At 43.2% G+C, this 20,398-nt stretch overlaps 1 protein-coding gene across 12 annotated transcripts in view; it reads left to right on the plus strand.

The window, feature by feature from the left end:
* The window catches only part of LOC144679979 (receptor-type tyrosine-protein phosphatase mu), an 855,381-nt gene that overhangs the window by 172,189 nt on the left and 662,794 nt on the right, over positions 1-20,398 (plus strand). For all 12 annotated transcript variants that reach the window (XM_078541013.1, XM_078541014.1, XM_078541019.1 and 9 more), the window contains exon 2: positions 666-791. In XM_078541013.1, coding sequence (XP_078397139.1) covers positions 666-791 — 126 coding nt within the window. The remainder of the gene's footprint in view (positions 1-665; positions 792-20,398) is intronic.

The raw sequence follows: 20,398 nt of genomic DNA on the forward strand, positions 1-20,398 counted from the left end.
CTGTGCCAGATGATCTAAAATTGTGGATAGCTTTGTTTAGAACCTTGCAACCTTGGATTGAGAGTGCCCGACTCATTTCGCACAAGATCATTACAATAAATATTAGCAGAGTGAGGGAGAAAGAGAGCTTTCATCGAAACTGTTTGGGCTGGATTTAAACACAGGTGTCAGAAGTGAAACAGCAATATTTGAAATGCCTATGCGACCCAGTCCTCCAATCTGATCTTTATTGCTTCTGCCTTGGCCCTAGACACCTGTTTATGGGGTAATACTTTTAAAAATTGGAAATTAAGTATGCATTCCTCACATGTTATGGATAAAATTCATGTTTTGGCTAATCCTAAGAAAAAATATAACAACATTTTACTCAGTTCCAATTTTTCACAACATCAATGAAAACAGATCTCAATGGTCTTGAAAATGCCGTGTGCATGAAAGTGTTAAGATTTGTCTGATGGGAATTGTTTGCATTATTGCATTAAATATGACTTCGGTTGTATTCTTGTTGTGTAGGCCATTCAGAGTCAAGAAAGGACTGCCTTTGTCCTAGTTTTATCAAATGGAATTTTAATTAAAAACTCAGACTAAAAAGATATGAAAGAATGCTTTTTAAATTGAAATGGATTTTTTTTTTTTGTTCACTTTTGTTTCTTCTGGCTTGACAGGAAGCTGCTCCTTTGATGAACCGTTCAGTGCTTGTGGGTACACTCAGGGAATGGAAGATAGCGACCTTGACTGGGAGCAAGTAAACACAATGGTGAAACCTTTCATGGATCCATGGATACCAACAGGTTTGTTTTATTATTGGAAACAAGGGGACATCTGTTAATCTGACTTTCAAAGATGGCTTATTGTATACTGCTTGATGCCAAATGATAAAACCCCTATTTGTTGCAACCTGACGCTGGTGCTTGCTGCTGTAAAGTTGGGTTGGTATTCACCCTTCTTCCCGTATTGTCGCCATTTGACCTTCTTATTTGAGTTGTGCGGGCTTTACATGAACCTCGTGGCCAGGTCTGCAATCCGATTTGCTGACCTGAGCACATGTGTGTGTTTATTAGCTTGGCTCTGAGCTTTAAAGTGAAAATACAAAATCTGCACCTGCCCTCACGTTTCAGTTCAGAAGGGTAGAGTTAAAGAAAGCCTCAGGTTGATCACCTGGGCTGCGCTAGGGTTGCCAACACTGCATGGCTGCATTTTTGGAGATTTCATCACATGACCTCCTTCCCCTAATCGCCCTAACCAGTGTAACAACCTTTTATTTCTCTTCCCCAATACTTATATAACGAATGAATACAATCCTTTAAAGAAAATGAAAATAAAACACAATTTTAGAAAAAATATCCCTATGATCTTTCTTTTGTGGGGCTACAGGCAACTGTGTCCAAGGGATGTATCTTTAATTCCTGGTGACCCCAGGGCAATCCTGGAGGGTTGGCAACCTGCACAGCATTAGCTCCTTTCAACTCGAGTGGTATCGGCTCTATTATAGACCGAAGTGAGCTTGGACGATGCAAAAGGAAAATCAACCAGTTTTAGTTTTTCCTTATTTGCCATTTGCTTTCTTGTGGACAATGGGTCAGGATAAGATTCAGTTTGGCAGTGATACTTCTGTGGTCAAATAATCGATTTCATCGCACATCCTGGGCTTGTGTGGGAAGAGCGCTTTTCTGGATGAGGTGCCGAGAGGCAGATGGTGCCGTAGCTCTGTATCTGCAGCAATATCAATGTCTTGAGAAGGGGCAAAAGAACGAGCTGAGTGGTGGGGTGCGGGGAGGTGGGCGATGGGGTGAGGGCAGGTGTGATGGGGTCGGAGGGGAATAAAACACACAATATCCCCCCACCCAAATGATCACCTTTTCAGCCAGTTGCACTATCAATCACAAGGGGCTGGATTTTGTGGTTTTCGGCAGGGTCAAGGGAGGTGGAATGGAAAGTTGGCGGCCCTCTCGCTCCTGCCCGCGCTGTCTTAGCTTGGCGAATCACTGGTTGGGCAGCCAATTGGTGGCTGCTTGGTGGGAAGGCGGCTAATTAGCGGCACAAAGTAGGGCAGGTTGCGGGTGAGGTGGTGGGGGTGTCCACACCCCATAGGACGTCTAGGCCGGGATATCAGGTGGGGGAGGGGTTATGCCGCAAACAGGAAGTTGGCCATGGCTACCAATTTAAAGGCCCCCTGCCCTCTCAGCCTCTCCTTATTTCTTATGGCAGGCTCAAAACAGTGAATAAATGAAGGCAAAAAACAGACAGACACTGTCACCTTCAGCGGCAGATGGCTGTCACATGGAGCCATGGTACTGAAGAAAGAAAGGCCTTTTCTTGCGCCCTAGGGCCACCTCCCCATTCCTGCCGTAAAGCACTCCCAAGCTTTTTCCCGTCCGATGCCGAAGGTAATGGAGCAGCCAGCGTCAAGTTGTGCACAAGTGGCTCTTTAACAATATCAGTAGCATGTTAGTTTGTTATTTCAAAATGGTGGGCGGGCTTCCAATGCCCATGCCTGCTCACCTTCCATAATTCCAGAGACTGGCGCGATGATGTTAGATTGCCGACCCAACATCATCATCACGCCGTATTTTACATATGTGTGGGGTAGGGGGCTCGGCCCTGTTTACTTTGGTAGATCTCTTCCTGTTCATGGTGCTTCTTTCATACCCCTTTCGTTTTACACAGTTTTCTCTAGATGGCAGGAGTAATGTTAAAGACAGTCCTGTTAAATCAATTACCTGCCGCCAGTGCCACGAAAGGCATCTTAGCTATTCTTGGCTTCTCCAGGGTGTCGTTGACTGCTGGTCCGGTTATGGCATCGAAGCAAGTGCCTTGGGTAATGAGCTAGGAAAGCCGTCTCATCAGCCAGCGTTGGTGGACTGGCTCTTGTGGGATTCTTTGGGATTCTCAAAGGAAAAAAGATGGCATGGAAAGCACAACCACTGTGAAACCATTCAGGAATACACTCTGGAATTATTCCGATTTTCTACTTGGTCAGCCTATCCCTGCAAGCCAACTTGTGCCTTCACTATTGGTGATCAATACAAACCTTTCTTTTGACAGCCAGTAGCTGGATTCACAGAGGCCACAACTCTTTTTTTGAACTAACCGCATGTCATATACAGTTGCTATAAAATGGTGCATCCAACTGCGCATGCATCTCATTTGCATATGCAAATCTTACCCATGTGAAGTTGTTTCCTGCTTTGCCTTGCGGTACAAATGGGACCCTATGGCAGCCCGGCTGTAAAGATACTTATGGGGTATCATTGACTCTGGGGATGGTACAGCACAGAAGGAAGCCATTCAGTCCATCACGCTTATGCCAACTCTTTATTAGTCTCACTCCCCTGCATCTTTCCCCATACCCCTGCAAATTGTTCACCTCCACATATTTATCCAGTTCTCTTTTGGAAGTTATTATCTGATCTGCTTCCACAACCCTTCAAGCAGTGCAATTGTAACTTGTAAAGATTTAAATTCCAGGCACACAACATAGACTTAATTACACTTGTCTTATCTTGGTAAATGCTAATTTTTGTGTTGTTTAGTTAAAAAAGTCAGTTTAATATTTCGTTATTCATTTATACAATCAATTGCTTTGAACACTGATATCCTTGATGAAGCACCAGCGCTCTCAATGCAGATGCTAACTAACAAAAGCTGCTTTTATGTCGTTCTGAAAAGGGTGCCAATGCTACTTGTCCTTGGTGTGTGGCTATCCTGCCCCCAGTGACAACTCTAATGCAAACTTGAAATAAAATCAGTAAAAGCTGGAAATGATCAAAAGATCCCTTAGCAACTGTAAAGAGAACACAAGAGCAGATGCAAACCATTGAACTGAACTGGCCTGCTCCGCCATTCAACTAGATCTGGATTTCAACTCCATTTTCCTGTCTATCCTCCATGCTCCTTGATACCTGCAGCCAAAAAAAAAAAGCACATCAAAGCCCCAAGTGTCGCAGCATCACTCCCTTTTGGAAGAGAGAGTTCCATATTTCTACCAGCCTTTGTGAAAAGTGCTCCCTAATTTCGTTTGCCAATGCAGAGCTCTGATGTTAAGATCATGGCCTCTTCTTCTGGGCTCCCCCCACCAGAGGAAATCATTTCTTCTTAGTCGCCTTATCAAATCCTGTTAGCATTTTAAACACCTCAATCAGATTGCCCCTCCAGCTCCTACACTCAAGGCTTTTGATGTGTATCCTTCATCAGCGCTTTCAGTCAAACATTTTCTTTGCCGCTAAGATAAAAGCAAAAAACTGCGGATGCTGGAAATCCAAAACAAAAACAAAAAACAAAAATACCTGGAAAAACTCAGCAGGTCTGGCAGCATCTGCGAAGAGGAACACAGTTAACATTTCGAGTCCGAATGACCCTTCAACAGAACTTCCATTCTCTCAGTTCCTTCGCCTCCGTCGCATCTATTCTGATGATGCCACTTTCAAAAACAGTTCCTCTGACATGTCTTCCTTCTTCCTTAACCAAAGTTTTCCATCCACGGTGGTTTACAGGGCCCTCAACCGTGTCCGGCCCATCTCCCGCGCATCCGCCCTCACAACTTCCTCTCCCTCCCAGAAACATGATTGGGTCCCCCTTGTCCTCACTTATCACCCCACCAGCCTCCGCATTCAAAGGATCATCCTCCGCCATTTCCGCCAACTCCAGCATCTTCCCTTCACCCCCCCTGGTGGTATTCTGCAGGGATCATTCCCTCCAGGACACCCTGGTCCACTCCTCCATCACCCCCTACACCTCAACCCCCTCCCACGGCACCTTCCCATGCAACCGCAGAAGGTGCAACACCTGCCCCTTCACTTCCCCTCTCCTCACCGTCCAAGGGCCCAAACACTCCTTTCAAGTGAAGCAGCATTTCACTTGCACTTCCCTCAATTTAGTCTACTGCATTCATTGCTCCCAATGCAGTTTCCTCTACATTGGAGAGACCAAACGCAGACTGGGTGACCACTTTGCATAACACCTTCGGTCTGTCTGCAAGCATGACCCAGACCTCCCTGTCGCTTGCCATTTCAACACTCCACCCTGCTCTCATGCCCACATGTCTGTCCTTGGCCTGCTGCATTGTTCCAGTGAAGCTCAACGCAAACTGGAGGAACAGCACCTCATCTTCCGACTAAGCACTTTACAGCCTTCCGGACTGAATATTGAGTTCAACAATTTTAGATCATGGACTCTCTCCTCCATCCTCACCCCCTTTCCGATCCCCCCCTTTTTTTTCCCAATAATTTATATAGATTTTTCTTTTCCCACCTATTTCCATTATTTTTAAATGTATCTCCATCCATTGTTTTATCTCTACCTTTTAGCCTTTTTCGATTCCTTCACCCCACCCCACCCCCACTAGGGCTATCTGTACCTTGCTTGTCCTGCTTTCTACCCTTAATTAGCACGTTCCTTAGATAATATCACCACCTTCAACACCTCTTTGTCCTTTTGTCTGTGACATCTTTTGGTTATCTCTACCTATCACTGGCCTTCTATCCAGCTCTAATTGTCCCCCCGCCCCCCAACTAAACCAGCTTATATTTCACCTCTCTTCTATTTTTACTTAATTCTGTTGAAGGGTCATTCGGATTCGAAACGTTAACTGTGTTCCTCTCCGCAGATGCTGCCAGACCTGCTGAGTTTTTCCAGGTATTTTTGTTTTTGTTCTTAGCCACCACTTGTCTTTGAAAGGTCCCTGACAATGGGAATCCTCACCGTACAGCAGCAACCCCATTATAAGATCAGCTTCTTTGAAGGTAGAGTATAAAGTATGTTAGCAGGTCACGGTGAATCCATCAAGTTTACATTGAGGTTGACATTGGGTTAGTATGATACACAGACTGGGAATGAGAAGAACAAATTCTTTCAAAGGACAATGGGAAAGCAGCTGAAATATTTCATTTACCATGACCTTTCCCCAGCCAGCTTTTACCTAGACATTCAAAATACAACATTAAATTCTGATTGTTACAACTTCATTGACTTGATTTCTGTTCCTTAAATCTAGCTGGATATTGTAATTCTGGATATTGATTGTCCTTGTTAATTACTGAGAGATTCTTGGCTCAAAAATTTACTTCAATTGTTCGTAAAATGTCACTATTATTAATTTAAAGACATAAATGTGAACAGGAACATAAATTAATAATATCCTGAATGCATGTTGACCAAAACTATATAAGGTTTCTCCGACTAAAAAGGTTAAGTGAGATACACTGCAGTAACAAAGAGAGTTTAAAGTGGAAATGAAAATTTGAAAGGTCAAGGTTGGTTGGGAAGACCACTGTAAAAGGAATTTTTCATTGGAATCTGGGAGTGCTGGGGCTGCATGACAGGTCTCTAACCCAGAGAACTGTGGATAGTCAGTTATTGAGTATATCCAAGACGGGCAGTCAATACATTTTTGGATACTGAAAGGAATTAAGGGATATGGGGTGTTACGACCAGTTCCCGGGTGAAGTTCCCCCAATTTGTTATGGTCCTGGGCAAGGAATCCCAAATTGTTTTGCTCCCTGCTGAGCAGAGGTGAACTGGCTCACCTTCTTTTATCAAACCCCCCGCCCCACCCCCTCACCAATCCCGGCCTCGGTTGGTCACAACAAGGTTAATTTAAAAGGGATCCCCTCCCCTTGTGGATACATTTTCCCAGTCCAAGTGTATTTATGTTTTAAAAGGAGCCAATTTAACCAGGCTTCCTTGAGTCAAAGAAAGGGTGAGTTTATTCGTTACTAAAACACGAGATAAAATAATAAACGCAACACACCTACACCCAGATTAGAAATGAGAGGTGAGTCCAGAAATAAAGGTTAAAAAAAGGTATACAAATCAATCTTTTGGCTTGTCCGCGAGGAGTAAATGGTGAAAGTTGCGGCCACTAAGTTGGGTGATTCTGGTAGAGCTGACTTTTGGCAGTTGAGCAGTGGGGTTGGAGATTCTTTGTTCTGCCGGTTTCCTTTTCAACTGTGGCTTTGCTGAGCTGTGACTTGCTTCCAGCTATCAGAGAGAAACTTTTTTACCTGCAAATTCAGGGATGCCTGGTTGATGTTTTTCATCTGTGACCTTCACAGCACAACCTCGCACACCAGGCATGGAACATCAAAACTAGCACACAGAGCTAGGATTGCAGTTGGCTTTTTAGCCTCTTTTCTTGTGCATTCCTTGAAGGGAAAAAAAAAACAAACATGCCTTTCACCCAGACCTGCTTTTATTTCAATGCACATCATGTCCACAGACTGGGATATAACTCACAGGAGATGGTTTCTGCTGATGTAGTAACCAGCCTTCATTATCTCTGCAACCACAGGAGATTACAGTTCAGTTTTTGCATTGCATCTTTTCCTTTCAAGCGTCTCTGTCTGAAGTAGGCCTTGACACCATTTTAGATGGGACATTCTATTCTTTGGACTAGTTAGTCAAGTGTAATCCACATAAGAATTTTCCACCAAATGTTTACTTCACAGTTTCAGCCAACTTTTCTTTGTATGTCTTTTTATAATAAAAAAAGTCTTACTCAAAAGTTCAATATATCCGTAAGTAATTCAGGGCTATGATCCGTGGTCATGATAAGGGACGGTGCAGGAAGTTGAGGTAGAGGATCAGCCATGATTGTATTGAATGGTGGAGCAGGCTAGGAGAGCTGAATGGCCTACTCCTGCTCCTATTTTTTAGATTCTTATGTTCTTGTGTCTAGGTTCAGTTTATCTGGTAGAAAAAAAATACTTTACGGTCTTATTCCAGGCAATTTGTGTGCAGGATGAATAGTACAGGACACCATTAAGGTTGAAAAGAAGAGAAGACCAGGTACACAATAGTATTGGTTAAACCTCATCAACCCAAGGCTTTAAAAACTTCTCAACTATATCAGAAAGAGGAGACTAAGTGGTCCCACCCGTTTTGGGGTTCTGAGGAAAAAAAATGAGTAAACTGTACATTGTATCTCGGTTTCAACACATGAGGTTGTAGTGAAATGGAAAATATATATTTGCAGGATAGGAAGAATGAATGAAGGAACAGTATCAATACCAAGAGAGAGAGAGGGAGCAGAAAGGCTATCATCTTTTTTATTCATTCATGGGATGTGGGTGTCATTGGCTAGGCCAGCATTTCCTGCCCATCCTTAATTTCCCTTGTTCAGAGGGCATTTTAAGAGTCAACCACATTGCTGTGGGTCTGGAGTCACATGTAGGGCAGACGAGGTAAGGACAGCAGATTTCCCCCCTCTAAAGGACATTAGTGAATCAGATGAGTTTTTATGACAATCAGCAATGGCTTTGTGGCCAGACTTTTAATTCCAGATTTTTATTGAATTCAAATTTTCACCAGGTGCCATGGTGGGATTCAAACCTGGGTCCCCAGAGAACTACCCTGGGTCTCTGGAATAATAGTCCAATGGCAATATCACTATGTCACCATCTCCGCAGAATGGTAGGAGACAGGAAGTGAGAGAGAGAGAGAGCAGATAACAGATAGCAAACATTTTGTTCGCATTATTACTGCAGATTTGAACACTTTAAAACATTTACACAGATTTATTTCCTGTAATTAGTTATTCCAGTCCATTTAATTGGATTGTGATTTAAATAATTGATCAGATTGGCTCTGATCCATGCTGAGCTAAATCATTTACTCACGCAAACTCTGCTCATCTATGCTTCTTCTAGATTTGTATTTCCGTGACATTCTTTATGTCCGTCATGCATATCTCATCATTTCAAGCGTTGGTGAGGGTGTAGTTGAGTCAGAGATCTGTGCCTCATCCAGATTTTAAAAAAGAGCTGGCCTGATGAAATTTCTTCCATGCAATAATCTATGTTAACTTTCCATCGTTTACAAAACTTTCCCTCATTTATTAAACTGCCATCTTCCATAATTTGTCCTCCATAATGGAGGAATGTTATTTCGGCGAAATATTTTATGAGAAGAGTATTTCAAACATTGGTGCCTTGGATGTTGGCGGAGTGGAGTTTTGCGCTTGGGCTACATGATGTGGTCTGAGCCAAAGAGACTCGGAGTCCCAGGTTTGACTAGTCAAACGTTTTACTCCTGATTATTGTTCACTGAACCTTGCTGGAAAGGCTGTGAGGATGTTGGCTGAGGTGACGGTTGGGTGTTCACTGCTGTCCTTGAGTAGCTGGTTTATATATTTATAGAAAATCAATGGCCAATTGGACAAGCTATAGTTGGGTTGCTGCCACCTTTAAAACAATACACAAATTTGGACAAACTCCTTAGGAGGAGGAAGGAAAAGTACACCGTTTGAATAACATGACTGTCTATTCTCTCTCATTTATTTGTTCTGGGCTGCACCCCTTGTATTGTTAGTGTCACTCCAGGAATTGTAGAACTCAGTGACGTGCAGCCTTGTTGCTTAGTTATACTTCAGCCCAATGGGACTGTGTGTAGTTGAGGTCACAGTGACTCAGGATGAATAGAATCTCTCCTAGGCTTATATAATTGTTTCGGACGGGTGTGGGGGGCACAACTGAACTTCTTTATTCTCTTGCCATCTGCCTGTAAGTAAAGATGCTTTTGTTTTAAAAATAGGCAGTGGCACTTATTCCAAAACCCCTTTGTTTTTGTAGTCAAATTTTAAAGTGACTCGCAGCAAACTCTCTTAGGGTTAAACTGGAAGTTTAGTTTATTCATACATTCAAACCAGGGGGAATGATTGCAACTTCACACACACACAAACATGCACACACATGCACACAAACGTGCACACAAATACACATATACAATAAGGGGATATGAAAGATGGGTTTTACAACTATGAATAACTTAACAGTAAAAAGAACCACAGAAATGGATATCAGTTCATTTGATTGCCAGAGGCCAGAAAGTCCAAATCCATAGGGGGTTCCCTCATGGAGATCATCCAGTTCAGGTAGGTTCCTGGCTGAAGGCAAAAGTGCAGAATTCCTTCAAAGATGATAGTGGCGCAGTGAGATGAGGGTGATAGTCAGAGAATTGGTTAGCTTGGTAGGTGGTAACCAGTGGCTTCCAGATAAACAGGTCTGAAGAAGGGCTTGTTGCAGGTTACTTGGTCAGCCTGGAGTCCTGCTGCTTGATGTTTGCAGGTTTGGGATAAATCAGCAGACTGCGCTGCTTCTGAATTCTCAACTGTATATGGAGATTTCAAAATGGCCACTTGAGTCATATGACCTCCTTTCTCCACAATGATTATATAAAGAGATGTTTATCTGGTGTCTGGATCTGTCTTTTGTTTGGTGGCTTATAATACCCCTGTCATTAGTCTGAAAGTGTCATTATCCATATTTATGATCCTGTTCCGGGTTGCTATTGTCTTTGTAGACCCTTGTGCTGTGTTAGATGGGTAAGCTTATAAAGATGCAAATGATATCCATTGCCTTTCAATAGTTCCTTTTTAAAATGGACCTTGACAGTCCCAGGTATGAAATTACATGAGCAACATGTCAGGACATGCCTCCAGTGCAATCCACATAATGTCTTACTGGTCACCTTACAATTCCAGACATCAGGTGACTTGTGGTGGCCATTTTTGGGTTCATTTTTAAATAAGCAAGAAAGAATAAAATTTGATTTACATGGTTTATGATTTCTTTCATGTTTTAGTGACATGTCAATGATGATGTTTACTTCAAAGTTATTTTGAGTCTATCCATTGCCCAACTTCATTCTTGTCTCAGCTTATCTGCTGTTGAAACCCTCATTCATACCTTTGTTACCTCTAGGCTCGACTATTCCAAAGCACTGCTGGCTGGTCTCCTGATCTCTACCCTCCATAAATTTGAGGTCATCCAAAACTCTACTGCCCGTCTTAACTCACAGCAAGTCCTGTTCCTCTATCTGTCCTGTGCTTGCTGACTTACATTGACTCCTGGTCAAGATGTGCCTTGATTTTAAAATTCTCATCCTTGTTTTCAAATCTTTCCATGACCTCACCCCTCCCAATAGTAATTTCCTCCAGCCCCTCAATTCTCTGCAATATCCCCCCACCTCTAATTCTGGTCTCTTGTTCACCCCCAATTATAACCATTCCACCATTGATGGCTGTGCCTTCAGTTACTTAGCCCCCAAGTTCTGAAATTCCCACCCTGCAACTCTCTGCCTCTCTTCCTCACTTGCCCCCTTTCGGACACTTCTTCAAACCTAACTCTTTGCAAAGCTTTTGGTCATCTGGCCAAATATCTCCTATGTCGCTCGGTGTCGTACTTTTCTTTATATTGTTTCCGTGAAAGGCCTTAGGACATTTCATTGCATTTAAGGTGCTATATAAGTATGATTGTTGTTGTTGTAAATGCTTTCTAATATCCTGGCAAAATGATCAGATTGCATACCACTGAGGAATTCCAGGCCTGTATTCAGCAAGTCAAGATATACCAGTCTCTCTTGTTGCTCCTTTCCCCTAGCCCTACTCCTGCTCTCACCCCCATTGTGGGGGAGGCATTGGGGAAGCGGCCGCCTACTTCTCATCTTCTGTTTCATGATTTTTTTCTTCTTAAATGATGACCACCTTCTGGGATGTATCTTCCAGGAATGTTTCCTCCAATGCTGCAGACTTGGGTCCTAGAGCTCAGCGTTATTCTGCTTGAACAAGACAATTCTTGGGCACTTCATGAATATGCGTGTCACTTGATTTACAAAGTATTTGTAAATATGCTAAATTATTTGTGCATCACTAGCCTCGTTGCTGTTCTGTTATTAGTCTCCTTCCGCGTTGCTTCAGACTTAATTAATTAGGACCAATTCCCACCTTCCTGCCTACTCTTGGAGACTCAGTCATAGTCTATCTCAGTGTCAAATGCCTAGTTAGGCCAAGTTCATTTCCATGACCTTATTGCTACAGCAAAGATTAAACCAGCTGGCCTTTCTCACTCAGCTCATTCAGAGCCGTACAAACTAGATGATTCCAGGTTCAATTCTTAAGCCTTGGTATTGTGCCAATGCTTGAGGTGCTATAATTGGCTCCTTTATTGGGGACAGGATGACCCAGAGTTACTGTATCTAATGAAGTTGGCAAGTATCATTGTGCGGCTGCTGGATGAGGATAGGTGCAAGTTATGATTTATTTGCCGGTGCTTTTTGTCCAGCCTGCACATTTGAGTGAGGTACCTCAACAGGAGCTGGTGCCTTCAGGAGATCCGCTGCCAAAAACGTAATGCTCATTATAGGGACTTAGGAGCATAAGACTTAGGAGCAAAAGTAGGCCATTCGGCCCTTTCAGCCTGCTCCTCCATTCAATAAGATCGTGGCTGATCTGACTGCGGTCTCAACTCCACCCTTCTGTCTGCCCCTCACAATCCTTGACTCCCTTGTCTATCAAAAACAACGTTGAATAAATTCAATGACCCAGCCTCCATTCCTCTCGGGGGAAGAGAATTCCACAGACTAACAACCCGCCGAAAGAAAAATTTCCTCCACATCTCCATCTTATTTTTAAACTATGTCCTCGAGAATAAGTCTCCCCCATAGGAGGAAACATCCTCCCAGTGTCCGCCCTGTCAAGCCCCCTCAGGATCTTACATGTTTCAATCAGATCACCTCTCATTCTTCTAAACTCCAAAGGGTATAGGCCCAGCCTGTCCAACCTTTATTCATAAGATAAGCCCTTCATTGCAGGAATAAGTCAAGTGAACCTTCTCTGAACTGCTTCTAACGCATTTATATCTCTTTTTCGAATAAGGAGACCAAAACTATGCACAATATTCCAGATGCGGCCTCACCAAGATCCTGTATAGCTGCAGTAAAACTTCCCTACTTTTATATTCCACCCCCCTCGCAGGAAATAATTATCATTATTTCAAGAAAACATTAATATTCTATCTGAAGAAACCAAGAGACATGTTCTGCGTTAAAATAGCTTATTTTCCAGGTCCCCTGCAGTATTGAAAAGGCACAGTCTCCGATGACATCAGTAAAGGGTACTTGACTGTGGTGAATATATTAATAATACAATGAGAAGACTTTGACTGTTCAGAGTAATTAACCTCCCACAGATAGGTTATTGCTGCTGATAGACTCAACTCTTGCCTGCCACTTCTCATATTTTAGGTTTTCCCACCACTAGCCTAATAATTTGAATCATATCAATTGTTTAGCATTTGACTCAGCCCTTGAACTGATTACACTTTGAGCCAAATACTCACGTGTCTGTTAAATGAAAGCAGCAAGTAATTTTAGCAAGCCCCAGATTAAGGCTCCTCTTTCAGATTGGAACATGTACAGCACAACATCTCTCAGTAACTGAACATGCCTGGACTTGAGCAATAAGCTTGGGAATTGTAAGCCCAAGAAACATGATGTAGATTAAAAAATGTATGTTTATACATCTCCTTGCAGCCTTGAGATCTGTGAAGTTGAAAAATATGGTGAGATTTGGGACAACTATAAGCCCATTCACAGCTGCAGTCCTGTTGATTGATTTCCTGAAGGAGTCAGAATATTAAACCTATGAAATAAGGAATGGTTTTATGGGATAGGGGAAAGGTGATCCATGTAATAAAAACGGGAAATGCTGGAAATACTCGGCACATCAGGCAGCATCTGTAGAGTGAAAGAAAAAAAAGAGTTAATGTTTCAAGTCAATGACCTTTCATCATTTCTGATGAATAGCTGGCGGTAATAAGGAGCAAGGCTGCTGATTGATTAATTTTCTTTTTGAAAAATATACTTTATTCATAAAATATCTGGAAGAACATTACAAAACATTTCTAAATCACCATCACAAAAAGTGCAATCAGATTCAACTTTTACACATGGGTCACGAGGTGCTTCAATACAATCAATGAATATTACAATCATTTCAATATGGTCATTACAGACAATCAGACAGTGCAATGGTATTGGAGTTATCAACATACATCATGTTGCACTCTGAGGTGCTTCAATACAATTATAATACAATTAGTGTTCAAGACTGCTGATTGATTAATTTTGCTCCCTCTTCCTAACCTGGAGATCCTCAGGCCACTTGGAATACCCTCACCACTTCTTCTTCTGCTTGTGTTGCTTTGCTTTTCTTTGTCACTGTCCCACGCAGGCTCTAGCTCAAGAGTTGAAGACCTCCAGATCTTCAGGGCTGCATGGCTGTGGTAGTGGAGGGCATTCCAGGAGATTTTTCATCATTTAGGATGCTTTCCCACAGCCACAGTCAACATAATTCGTTTGGCAGATTCCTCACTTTTGCATAAGGGCTTCACAGTGGCTGACACCAGTCCTGAGGTGATTTAGACACACTCATGTGGGTCATGTTTCGCTGGCTCCTGATGGGAGGGATCCCTCTGAGTCATTCAACAACTCGTTTGCCTTTGTTTGCAGATGTGTTGACCAATCAACAAGGTGACAGCTGTGTGGGATTGCAGTCTCGGGGCTGGACAGTATGCAAGAAGCTGTCCCCGATGTGAGTCTCTTTGTTGCTGGCCCTTTCTGGAAGAGAGGATGATGAGGGTCACTGGCTGCTTTGTCCATTCTATTCTTAATGTAACTTGCTTCCTTATGACAGGTGGAGTAAAACCAGCGAGCAGGGACAAATCACCCACTTCAGTAGGCTTCAAGCGGCCTGACCACTGCCATGGCCAAATTCAACTAATTCAGCACAGATCAAAGTTAAATTGGACTTTATCACTCTGTGTGGTTCAGTGTATCACCAGGTGCTGTGTTTACCTGTTGAGTTTTTTGGGGTTACCATTTTTAGTTTTGAATTGGGCAACACAAATATCCTATGCAAAAATAAAAATACCTGGAAAAACTCAGTAGGTCTGACAGCATCTGAGGAGAGGAACACAGTTAGCATTTCGAGTCCGTATGACCCTTCAACAGAACTAAGGAGAAATAGAAAAGAGGTGAAATATAAGCTGGTTTAAAGGGGGGCGGGGGTGGGACAGGTAGAGCTGGATAGAGAGCCAGTGATAGGTGGAGATTGCCAAAAGATGTCATAGACAAAAGGCCAAAGAGGTGTTGAAGGTGGTGATGTTATCTAAGGAATATGCTAATAGGTGACATTAAGGGTAGAAAGAAGGATGAGCAAGTACAGATAGCCCTAGTGGGGGTGGGGTGGGGGGAAGGGATCGAAATAGGCTAAAAGGTAGAGATAAAACAATGGATGGAAATACATTTAAAAATAATGGAAATAGGTGGGAAAAGAAAAATCTATATAAATTATTGGAAAAAAGGGGGATCGGAAAGCGGGTGGGGATGGAGGAGAGAGTTCATGATCTAAAATTGTTGAACTCAATATTCAGTCCGGAAGGCTGTAAAGTGCCTAGTTGGAAGATGAGGTGCTGTTCCTCCAGTTTGCGTTGAGCTTCACTGGAACAATGCAGCAAGCCAAGGACGGACATGTAGGCATGAGAGCAGGGTGGAGTGTTGAAATGGCAAGCGACAGGGAGGTCTGGGTCATGCTTGCAGACAGACCGAAGGTGTTCCGCAAAGCGGTCACCCAGTCTGCGTTTGGTCTCTCCAATGTAGAGGAAACCGCATTGGGAGCAACGAATGCAGTAGACTAAATTGAAGGAAGTGCAAGTGAAATGCTGCTTCACTTGAAAGGAATGTTTGGGCGCTTGGACGGTGAGGAGCAAAAAAAAAGCACAGTTGACAATGGTGGAGTGATTAGGTCAGACATGCGGAGGAGGCCAGAATTGGAGGAGTGCAGAGATCTCAGAGGGTTGTAAAGGTGGAAGCGGTTATGGGATGGGGCAGTTGAAAGAACCCTCGGACTCTCGCTACGCAGGCACACAGGAAAAGAATGGCAGCTTGCGAGAGGCACTGACACAATCCCCTAATTCGAATCAATATTTCAGAAAAGGCAAGGGGAAGATTGCAGGTTTTAAAAGGCACAATCGAAGAGGGCACTTCTTAATTCAGAGCACGCTGAAAACTTAACTCTGGTTTTCTAACTTTGAATTACGCTGCTTTTGAAAGGCCACAACAGTCCTTCAGTGGCTAGTGATCAACATAAGATATCTGCTAACATACTTATTTGATTACTTCTGAATCCACAAATAAGTTGTAAGTTTAATTTTTATGAGACAGATTTGGAGCCAGTACATGGCAGCGCACTGAGTGATTGTAAATTTAAAAAACAATTTTTTGAGGCTGGTAATGAAGACACTAGTGGAGATTAATGGTGGTAGCAATACATTCAAGGGCATGGCAGCAGAATTTTAATGTGGAGATGGAGCAGATGAGGCAGTCCAACAGCTGATAAAGAAATAAATGAACAACCTTCTCCTGATTTAGAGCAGTGTGCATCACTGCATTCAGTCATGTTCAACACACCACTAATGCGATCAAATCAATTAATTTGCTGGAAAATACAGAACATTTTTAAGAGTTTGATTTCTTTTCTTCTGTATTTGACTGGCGGACCTCCTTTGCAATAAAACCATGACAGCGGTATTAATGTCGCCCCATGCTCATTGATTGTTATTTAAAGAATCTGGGTGACAAAAATCCAAGAACCCAAATTTGCGAAACCATAATGTTCCTCGTTTTCTAAAGGAGCTCCGATGGTGAGGCTCCCCTGGACTGGATTTTACCAGCCCTTTGCGTGCAAGCTGGGCGGCGGGATGGCTGCCAAGATGACATAGGAAGGCTTCTGGTGCCATACCTGCATCCAGCCGCAGCCACTTCACCTTGCCAGTGACGGGAAAATTGGCGGACAGACCTAAGAGCCCAATTCACCCACTTAAGTGGCCAATTAAGTGCCAGTTCCTGCCTCTGCTGGCATTTAGCCAGCCACAGGAGGGGTGCTCTGCCGCATGGTGAGATTGCCAGGTAAATCTTGATGGCCTACCAGTGATCTCCAAGAAAGTACCCTCCTTTTCATGGAATCTTTGGCCCACAGAGGGTCCCCCCCCCACCCCCCCCCCCCGCAGCAATGGCAGCGCCTGCCCTCACCAACACCAACCCCCTCACAGTGGTCTGCTTGACTGACGCCAGAGTCCCCAGACCCCTCTCACCTAGTTGTGAGTGCATTTATCTATTGATGCACCCTTCTCATCCAGATGCAGTCCCAGCAATGGCCACTAGTCCCGGTGGCGCTGCTGAGACTGCTGAATAGTTCTGGTGCTAACTGCTGTCAAGGTGTGACCTTGGATCCTGTTGGCTGCTGAAACTTGTTAGCCACCCTCCCTGCACCCCGTCCCCTCACTTTTGGACCCAGCGGTGAAACCCTGCTACCATCACAAAATTCAACCCCTCTTTATCTTTTATCTTCAATTTACCAACTTGCTGTCGAGGCTGGAGTACAAACCAAGGGTCTTGGTTATTTTATGGTACTTGGGATAAGGGTCTATTGTTTGTTTGTAAGCCACCACCTGAAGTGCCGGCAGACTAGGAGACTACGGGAAGCAGTGCAACTAAGGCAAGCTCCATGCTTTTCACACCGGGCACCTAGGCCTGAACACTTTTTCAACAGGATCACAATCCAAAGCATTTCCTTTTCCTTAGGCTAGAGGCAATGAAGAATGCTATAGCTCTCCCCCAACCAAGGCCAACTAACTGTGGTAATTGATTGTTTCGCATCTCTATAACTCAGAATTGCACTGGGCAGTGTGTTTAACCAATGCAGTCACTCCAGGTCACTATTTCAATTCCAAAAAGAGCAAGTTACCAGAGACTGATGGAAGAAAATAAATTATAGCAAATGGTTAGGATCTGGAATGCACTGCCTAAGATTGTGGTGGGAGCAGATTCAATCATGGCTTTCAAAAGAGAATGGGATAAACACCTGAAGGGAAATGGGGAAAGGGTGGGCGAGTGGGATGAGCTCATAATGCTCATAACGGGCTGGATAGTCTCCGTCCATGTTGTAACCATTCTATGACTATATGATGAACATATCAATCTTTAACATAGAACCATAGAACACTACAGCACAGAAAACAGGCCATTCGGCCTTTCTAGTCTGTGCCGAAATATTACTCCGCTAGTCCCATTGACCTGCACCTAGTCCATAACCCTCCAGACCTCTCCCATCCATGTATCTATCCAATTTAGGTCAGGCTGTTTAGTGCCTCAGGATGAGCATGCCTAGTGAATGCTCCATCTATTTGGACATTAAAATTGCAACTATAACTGCGGTAAGACCCTGGGTGCATATTTAGATGGCCTCCTATCTGTTTTGGGAGGGAGTGCGGGGCGCCCATTTTAATGTCCTGCCTGAGGATTGGATCGGATGGGCAAGTGGGTGTGTCAGTTGCCCAAGCAAATTTTCCTCTCCCATTCGCTTGTTTTACAGGCAAAAACTGGGAAACTGATATTTGAAGATCTTCCCCAACTTAAAAACACACAGGATAAACAGGAAATTAACCAGTGCCCTTTTAGACAAGATATTCAAGCAATGAATTGAGCATGTGTTACAGCAGACAATGTGCTTTACTCACAAGACCATCAGCGGAGTCCCTTGAATGGGAGTTTGAAGATTAAAGTACCATGACTAATCACTCATTTGTCGCTGGTGCATATTCAGATGTGTCTGCTTATTGGATTTGTCTTTTACCGATTAGTTAATTGGACACACGCTGAAAATGCAACAAGTAAAGCACCAGCATATTTATCCATGTTTGCACAGCTGTGAGCATGTGAGAAGGGATAAGAGTGGTTCATGTCTCTCCAGCATCCTCTGCTAACTTCATTTCAGATTTTGGTGCGTGAAGTTTTTAAAAAAATATCCAAGTTAATTTGACATTCTCTTTCAGCGACTATGGGACTGTTTTGCAGAGCATATCACGTTAGAAGTGAAGATTACTTTTTTATTCTGTTTTGCCCAACCTTATCTAACGTTATAGCAACATTCACTCTTCACCAGAAGTAATCTATGAAATCACCTTGAGGTAGCTGTGTAAATAATGTCCCAAGAGCCAATTAAAAGATAAGGTCAATGGGAAACTGCTTTGTGGCTGCCTATTCTACTCAATTGCTGTGCGCAACAATAACAGGAGCAGCCTGCAGCTTACCAGAAGCAAAGGAGGTGTCAGCTGTGGCTCAGTTCATAGCACCCTCGCCTTTGAATCAGAGGGTTGTGGGTTCATGTCCCACTCCCGGAAACCAAGAACTGTGATTGTACTCGAAAGAGTTGCAATCTGTGACTGTTGATAACTCGAAAGAGTTTCCCGGAAACCAAGAACTGTGAATGTAATCGAAAGAGTTACCAGAAGCAAACCCATGCCTTATCCCCATTTTAAAATTCTGGATGCACCAATTCATGCTGGGAAAGGTTCTACAGGTTTTGAGCAGGAGCTCAGTCTTCTGATGACTGTCCATGTTTGAACCTATAACAGTGTGTTATTTGATTTTATCTAACGTCCACACAAGTGCACTCTTCAGCAAGGATCCTCAGATATCAGTCAGAAGCAGGAACCCTGGCTGTTTTACCCCTTCCCCCACCCTCACCCCTCACTCCTTCCTAGATCTGCAGCACTGAAGTCAATTGCAGTACCCTACTCTAGTCCTAGCTGGGACCACCTAACTCAGTTCAGTATTAAGGCTTTGCTGTTCACATTGAGCATATATACCTGCTAGGCCATTGCAGAAAACACCATGAATTGCATTTTAATTACTGAAATACTAACACTTAACAACCTTATCTATCTTCCCAAAAGAAAATTGTGCACAATTGGAAAAAAAATTGCTACCAGTGGCAACGTTGATAGTTGTTTTTCATTCTGTCATGGACTGTGGGCGTCACTGGCAAGGCCAGCGTTTGTTGCCCGTCCCTAATTGCCCTTGAACTGAGTGACTTGCTAGGGCCATTTCAGTTAGGAGTCAACCACTTTGCTGTGGGTCTGGAGTCACATGTAGGCCAGACCAGGTAAGGACAGCAGATTTCCTTCCCTAAAGGACATTAGTGAACTAGATGGGTTTTTAAAAGCACTCACTACAATTCATTACTAGCTTTTAATTCCAGATTCTATTAACTGAATTCAGATTCTACCAGCTGTCTTGGTGGGACTTGAATGCTCCCACAGCAATAGCCTGGGCCTCTGGATTACTAGTTCAGTGACACTACTACTGTGCCACCATCTCCCCTATAGCATTACATAATGCTGAGTCTACTAGTTTAATAACATGAAATCAAGAACAAAAATAATACCACAATGTTCAGAAGGGTGCATGTACAAATCACATTCAAATTACAGGGTTTTCAGTATCTGGATACTTTTGAAGATAGAGCAGACAGTCTGAGTGGATAAAACATAATTGTCAAAGTCTGCTTTTAAAGTGAAAATCTTGATATGCTTCCAGCCTTGGCAAGCTGTTATGTATAAGAGCAATGTAAAATTTCCAGTGCATGAAATAGTACATAAGGCAGCCAAGAAACATAGTTTGTGGATGTCTGTGAAGTGTCAGTGGAACATGTAGATCTAAACGACTGTTACTGTTAGAACAGAAAAATATAAGTTAGCAGTCTTGACTGTGCTGTTTCAGTTCA

This window comes from Cetorhinus maximus, chromosome 4, assembly GCF_964194155.1.
Source record: "Cetorhinus maximus chromosome 4, sCetMax3.hap1.1, whole genome shotgun sequence".
Taxonomy (NCBI): Eukaryota; Metazoa; Chordata; class Chondrichthyes; order Lamniformes; family Cetorhinidae; genus Cetorhinus; species Cetorhinus maximus.